Source organism: Chiloscyllium punctatum, chromosome 2 (assembly GCF_047496795.1).
Source record: "Chiloscyllium punctatum isolate Juve2018m chromosome 2, sChiPun1.3, whole genome shotgun sequence".
Taxonomy (NCBI): Eukaryota; Metazoa; Chordata; class Chondrichthyes; order Orectolobiformes; family Hemiscylliidae; genus Chiloscyllium; species Chiloscyllium punctatum.
In genome coordinates this window covers 62,532,626-62,540,440 of record NC_092740.1, presented here as the reverse complement: position 1 = coordinate 62,540,440, position 7,815 = coordinate 62,532,626, and the positions used below count along the sequence as shown (strand labels likewise).

Here is a 7,815-nt window from a genome sequence, read left to right as displayed (position 1 = left end):
TCTCCCTATATCCCACACTTCCTGACTTTATGTATGAGCCTACCATGGGAACCTTATCAAATGCCTTACTGAATTCCATTAACACTACATCCAATGCTTGACCTTCATTAACCTGTCTTGTCACCTTCTCAAAGAACTCAATAAGATTTGTAAGGCATGACGTGCCCCTCACAAAGCCATGCTGACTGCCTTTAATCATGCTATGCTTTTCCAAATAGTCATAAATCCTACCCCTCAGAATTCTTTCCAAAACTTTGCTGACCACAGATGTAAGACTGATTAGTCTGTAATTGCCAGAGATTTTCCTATTATCCTTCTTGAAAAGAGGAACAACATTCACCTCCTTCCAATCCTCCGGTACGATTCCCGTGGAGAGTGGGGAAGCACAGATCTTCACCAGTGGCTTGGCAACCTCTTTTCTCATTTCTTGGAGCAGCCTAGGATAAATCTGGTCTGGCCCTGGGGACTTATCAATCTTAATGTTTGCCAAAATTTCCAGCACATCAACTTCACCAATCTTGACCTGTTTAAGCCTGTTTCTCAGCTCCTCAAAGTTCTCATTTACAACAAGGTCCCTCTCATTAGTGAAAACTGAAGCAGAAAGCTCAAGTAGGGCTTCCCCTATCTGCTCAGACTCCACGCACAAGTTTCGTCCGCTAACCTTGATTGGCCCTACCTCCTCCCTGATCATTCTCTTATTCCTCATGTGTGAGTAAAATGCCTTTGCGTTCTCCCTAATCCTTCTTGCCAAGTCTTTTTTGTACACCTTCCTGGCTCTCTTTAGTCCATTTCTGAGCTCCTTTCTAGCAAGCCTGTAATCTTCTAAAGCTGTGCTAGATCCTTCCTTCCTCCACCTTACGTAATCTGCCTTCTTTGTTTTGATGAGAAGCTCCACTGTTCTCGTCATCCAAGGTTCCTTAATCTTACCCCTTCTTACCTGTCTCAGAGGAACAAATTCGTGCATCACTCGCAACAACTGCTCCTTAAACGGTCTCCACATATCTGTGGTGCCCTTCCTGTGGAGAAAGTGAGGACTGCAGATGCTGGAGATCAGAGCTGAAAATGTGTTGCTGGAAAAGCACAGCAGATCAGGCAGCATCCAAGGAACAGGAGAATCGACGTTTCAGGCATCAGCCCTTCTTCAGCCCTTCCTGAAGAAGGGCTGATGCCCGAAACGTCGATTCTCCTGCCCTTCCTGTGGAACAATTGCTCCCAGTCTGTACTTTCCAACTCCTGTCCTAAAGAAATATGCCTTCTGTTTAAGACATGCTGATTGGAATTAATTATTCACAAAGTCTGGGACTGGTTATTCAACAGTCTAATTAGGAACCATTGAAGTAACTATTCAGGGTCTTTGATGATTTTAGCTTTGCTGTGGTAGGAATCCAGAGGTAGAAAGGCTGACTTTGTTGACCTGTGTTGCGTGTTGTAACATCAGTGACAACACTTCAAAAGTACAAAATGACCCTGAGACAAAAGAGAGGAAATAATTATGATAACTATCACAAAATAAAAAGTGCTCAAAAAACTAATGAAACTAAAAGTTGATAAGTCCTCTGGACCGGATGGGATGCATCTTCAGAATTTAAAGTAAATAGCTACAGAGGTATCGGATGCAGTGATGATAACCTTCAGGAATCCTTCGATTCTGGAACACTGTTGGAAGTTTGGAAAACTGCCCTTGCTTATTTGAAAAACTGCTTATTTGAAATTTGTTGGTGAGCTTAACATTTATTAGAGGGCAAGTATTAAGAGTCTATTTCAAAGAGTACAGTAGCAGAGCATAAGATCATCAATATATTAAACACTTAATATAATTCATCCGAGTCAATGTGGCTTTGTGAAAGAAAAATCATACCTGACAATTTTGATAGAATCCTTTGAGTAGGTAACAAGCAGAATAGATAAAGGAGGATTAGTAGATGTAATGTATTTCCAGATGGGGTTTCATAAGATACCCCATGTTAGGCTACTTGATTAGACAAGAGCTCATGGTTTTGTGGTACTATATTAGCATGAATAGAAAATTTCCTAATAGAAGACAGAGTTGGAATAAGAAGTAACATTTTCAGGATGGCAATCTGTAACTAGTGAGCGATCCAGAGACATGTGCTGAGGCCACACTACATATTAATAAATTGCATGAGGGAAGTGAATGTACTATCACCAAGTTTGCAGATGACACAAAACAGGGGGAAAGGAAGTAATAAGGATGATACAAGAAGTCTGCTGAAGAACATAGGTTAAACAAATGGCCAAGAACTTGGCAGATGGCATGTCATGTGGGAAAATGTGAGATTAGACACTTTGGAAGGAAAGATTGGAGAAGCTGATCATTATTTAAATGGAGAAAGTCTGCAGAAAGCTGCAGCTTGAAAATTCATGAACATAAATAAAAAAAACAGCATTCAAGTTCATCAAGTCATATAGAAGACAAATGTATAGCCTTTAAGTCAAAGGGAATTGAGTGTCTAAATAGAAATGTATTGCTCAAACTATAAAAGGCAATACCTTGGATATTGTGAACAGTTTTGTCTCCCTAATCCAAGCAAATATATATTGGCATAGGAGATAGTCCAGAAAAAAACATTCACTAGGTTGTTTCTGGGCATGTTATGATTTTCATACGAGAAGAGGTTACATTGGGTTGAACCTCTACTCATTGGAGCTTAAAAGAATGAGAGGCAACTTTGTACAGACATACAAAATTCTTATGGGGCTTGACAGGATAGATATAGAGATATTTTTTCTCCTTGACAGAAAATCTAGAACCAGAGGGCATATTCTCAGGGTAAAGGGTAACCGATTTAAGGCAGAAATGATGAGCCATTTCATCTCTCAGAAAGTAGTGAATCTGTAAAATTCTTTACCACATAAGGCTGTAGAAGTTAAAGGCTGAGATAGGTAGATTTTTAACCTGTGTTGGAATCAAACATTATGCAGGGGATAATGTAGGAAAGTGGAATTGAGGATTATGACATCAACCATGATCTCATGGATGGCACAGCAGACTCAGTGGGCTGAATGGCCTATTGCTGCTCCCTATGTTTTGTAGTTTTATGACATCTAAGCTTCTCATATAATGAATGTCAACCAAATGCATATCCAAATTCAGTTTCAAATTAGAATATTACTTAAATGCATCTTAATTGTAGTGCTTGATGCACAACACTATGATAATTGTTGAGAAGGAACAAGTTTATTTCTGAATGAACATATAACGAATTACTACAGGAAAGAGTTTAATAAGTTCTGGAATCAGTGATTGATGGGTAGGTGTTTGATCTATCAGGAAATTAAGGTATTTTAAGGAGCAGACAGGAAGCGGAGTTGAAGCTGAAGGCTAGCCATGATCCTATTTAATGGCAGAACAGGTTGAATACTGTATGACCTACTCCTGTTCTGATTTCTTATGCTCCCAATTGTCATTTGAGTTCAAAGGTAAACATTCTTTCTTTCATTCAATCATAGATAAAGACACCAAACTGGGTAAGAATCAAGCTGTTTATTCTATCAACAAGCAATCAACCATATAACATTGATGTCAGTGCATATGCTGCATTTTTCACTTTCCTTAACACGGGAATATTTTGTAAACAAAGAGAAATCACATTTAAAAAGCATTTGATTAGATTCTGATAAGCAATGCCTGCTAATCCCAAACCTTTTATCAATTTTATTCAAATCAACTAAGCAGTGAGATGAAGTAGAGGAACTGAATTATATGAAAGAGTTGGCTGAAGAAAGCACTCATGGACCTGATTTAAAGCAATGGAGAAGCATCAGTCAAAATGTTACTTTTAGAGGCTTAAAGTCCAAGTATGCAATGACCAGTTTCTGGTAAAAAGAACATAATTTAGTTTTGAATATAATTCAAGCACTGTAAACTAAATTTATTTTAAACATTGACTCAATTTATGAATATAATTGAATTTTTCATAATACAAAATATTCATGTAAAAGGTCTTCCAAAGCCACGAATAAATAACAAAATATTCCTTTTACTTTGGACAGATAGTTAATTTATGTGTCACAAACATACACCTCGTGTAACACTGACAGGTATTCATATATACACACACTGGAGACAGGTAAGCAAAGGCCATGATTTGGTTTTAATATTATCCCACATTTATAGAATAACTTGTTATTACTTCGAGGGCTATGCAGTAAAAATATGTTACACATCAATACATTTGTTTCACTCTTTACAAATTAGAAACCATTGCTTTAGCAATGGCAATAATCAGTGACAAGAGATAAATCTCAATTCAGGAATCACTGAAGTGAGAGGAGAGAAATGAATTGTAAACAAATACATAATTTGACAATCCATTATGGATTTGCAGTTATATTCAGTAACCAACTTCTGAGGACGTCCAGATTCCTCTCCAGCCACCTAATGTTTTTCTGAATGCCTTCCACGGCAAGCTGAGTGCATCTTAGCTGGGAGCTATGTTCCTTTATAGAATCAAAAAACAGTTCCACCTGGAAGACAAACAAATTCACTGTTGAGCTGCTTTTATGTACCGAAATACCTATAAATATAGAGTCCATATATTAAAAATGCTAACTTGTTCTTCTCTGTAGATCGTCAGAATGTTACCTGTTTATTGATGTAATATCTAGGGCAACAATTTTTTATACTTAGTAACCTTGGAAAAAAGAACTGGTGGAGTATCTAGTAAAATAAAATGGAATCAAAATGTCTTAGTAATGTTTGCATTATAAACAGAAATGTTCAGTGACTTACAATAAGGCTTCTATAGATTTTGGTGGTGACATGGCACATTGCAGAGCCAATGTGGCACTATCAAAAGGCAAAATGCAAACCATGTCTGTGATTCTCATGCACTAGTTAGCAAAATCAACTGCAGTGTCATGGCGAGTTTCTGGGCAGGTATCTGTTTTCGTGAGATGTACATGGTATGACAGAAAAGAAGAATCAAAAGTAATGGTTTTAAAATATGAATATTTGTTTTTTAAATCAAGAAGACGGAAGACTAGGTTTCAGTCCTTCTACAGGAGGAGAGGGAAGGCAGCAGTTATACCCTTCAGGCAACAGACATAGTTTCTTGGGTGAAGAGGTCATTATCTGGCAGGTTAGGCTTCTTGGAAGATCGCTGTAACTCAGAGTGAGGGCTGCCATTCCTGGTGAACAAAGCAGACTGCCACAACATTTCCAGCAGAAAGGAATTAGAATTTAGGAACAGGAATGGACCACTGAGCCCCTTTAGCCTGTCCTGCCATTAAACTAGATAATATTCCAATCTTATTTACCTGTCTTTGCTTTATACCCTGTGATACTCTGACCCAACAAAAATCTATTGTTTGCAGTCACAGGAGGCCATTGAGAAGAAACAGAAAGACCCAGAAGTGTGAAAGAGTCAATTTGTATTTTTAAATTTCTCAGACTTGTGTGAGGCTTAAAAAGTAAGATTTTAAGTCCAGTGGTAAAGGATTTATGCCTACTATTGGGCTTTCTCCTTCCAGAAGTGTCAGCAGTTCAACAACTTCCCCATAGACCATCTCTAAAGACCTTCTGACGGTGCTTGTGATCTTTGGCGAGAATGTCAGAAGGATTAGCTACAGTCATTTCCCGCAGTCACCTACACATGGCAGGGTTTGGCTTGATAGTAGCAATTCATTACTGGGGCAGGAAGATCCACTTCTTAGAGAGGTAATGTGGAATATTACAAGCTTATGGAGTGAAAGAGTGTCATAACATTCAGGTGGGTAGTCTGTCACTCCCACCTCCCCCCAACCCACCCTCACCTCCAAGACAAGCTCACCCTTGAGGGGTGGCTGGGTGCCAACATTAACAGCCAGCCCACCATACATAAGTAAATAATCAAGGGTCAATTGTGCTTGTTAAAGCCCCATACTACGCTGCCAATGCCACAATATGGTTGACATGGATATTTGCGCAGGAATAAGATTCATAATGGCTTTTTTAAAAAAGTCCTTTAACAGTGGGAAAGAAAGGGAGGATGCTATAATTGGTGTGTGTCCCTTGCCCAGTTTGGGCAGAACTGAGAAATTAACAACTCCTTGCTTCCTTCCAAATGCTCATTCTGTAAAACACAGTCTCCTTTCTCCCCTCCTAGAGTTGCCAAAAAAAAACATCCAGCACAGTGTCCCCAAGCTTTCTGGGATTTGGGATCCATGTGGCCTTCTTCCAGGTCTGCTTACAGTCCTGGCAGTGCCTCCTATGAAGCTCTGATGCTGAAGGACTGATGAAGCTTCCAGCCATTCAGATCGGCCAACAGCTCCCAACAGCAGGACCTCCACCCAGTGAGGGGCAAAGATCCCATGAGGAGCTTGTTTAGCTTCCAAAAGCACTTTGTAGCTATTGGGCAGGCCTTCAGCTAGCCACCAATGTCTCTTCTGGAGGGGTGAATCTCTCCACTAATCTTTCTAACCATACAGTCATTCAGAAGGAGATCATTCAACATATCAAGTCCATACCCGTTCCCTGTGAAGTAATCCAGTCAGTCTCATATTCCTGCTCTGACATTGGAGCCCTGCAAGTTAATTTCCTTCAAATGAGCATCAATTTCAAGATGAAAATGTCAATTGCTTCCACACACACTATCCTTGTGGGCAGTGACTTCCAGGTAATTACCAAGCACCACATCTCCTTCACACCACCATATGCATGTCAGATCTGTGTCTCCTAGTCTCTCACAAACTGCTGACTGAAAGAGTTGTTCCTTGCCTATCTTGTCTAAGTGAGTCATGAGCTTATAAACCTTTATCTGATCTTTATGTTGGTTCAGCATAACGTACTTGCTTTTGTATTCACTGCCTTTATTTGCTATGCCAATGATCCCAAATACTTGACACATCACTGTCCCAGTATGTCCCATCACCTTTAAAGATTGATGCACTTGCATTCCCTGGTCCCACCTTTAACATTTAACCAATACTTAAATGCTCGACTATGATGTCATTATTGTATCTACAGTAAATGCAATTGCAAATCTTTTAATTGAATGTTTAGGTTGGATAAAGTTTAAAATAACAGTATTCTACTCTTTATAGCCAATTCAGTCATACTGGTCACATTTAACAGAAAATATGTGTATAGAGCTCCATCATCCTTCCTCCACCATGCAATATTTCCCAAAACTCACAATAAAGCCCTTACATTCAACAATGATCTGGATATTTTACAGTAAACCCTCTGTATCCACGAAATTGTTGTCTGAACCAAGAAATCAGTAACAACAAAAATCAACATTTGTGGGCAAAAATTGCATATCTCTAATATTTTAATGCACAGCAAACTTTGTTTTAACTGGCACCTTATGAACTGGGAGTCTTGATAACCTAGTACATACTATAATACTGAAACACTATAAATTTACTGTATTATTGTGATATCCGTGATGCCCGAGTAGTTAGTAGCTCCCTGCAATAAGTTTTATTTAAGAAAAGTTGCACTATTATTTAAGTGATTTATGCTGTAAATAAAATCTAACAGTGATGCGTATACCTCCTGCATTACATTTCCATTACTTAGTGCGTGTTTTAACATTGATTGTGTGGACCTCTTGATTAATGCTGCATTCAATTCTGGTCTCCCTGCTATAGGAAGGATATTGTGAAACTTGAAAGTGCTCAGAAAAGATTTACAAGGATATTGCCAAGATTGGAGGATTTGAGCAAAAGGGAGAGGCTTAATAGGCTGGGGCTATTTTCCCTAGAGCATCGGAGGCTGAGGAGTGACTTTAAAGAAGTTTATAAAATCATGAGGGGTATAGACAGAGTGAATAGCCAATGTCTTTTCCCCAGGGTGGCGGAGTTCAAAAC

The 7,815-nt window shown here is 38.9% G+C and overlaps 1 protein-coding gene across 1 annotated transcript in view; it reads right to left on the bottom strand.

Moving 5' to 3' along the window:
* Positions 1–3,490: 3,490 nt before the first annotated feature.
* The window catches only part of erap2 (endoplasmic reticulum aminopeptidase 2), a 74,933-nt gene continuing 70,608 nt past the window's right edge, over positions 3,491–7,815 (bottom strand). The window contains exon 19 of the mRNA XM_072583424.1: positions 3,491–4,488. Within this exon, the coding sequence (XP_072439525.1) occupies positions 4,336–4,488 (153 nt within the window). The 3' untranslated portion in view covers positions 3,491–4,335. The remainder of the gene's footprint in view (positions 4,489–7,815) is intronic.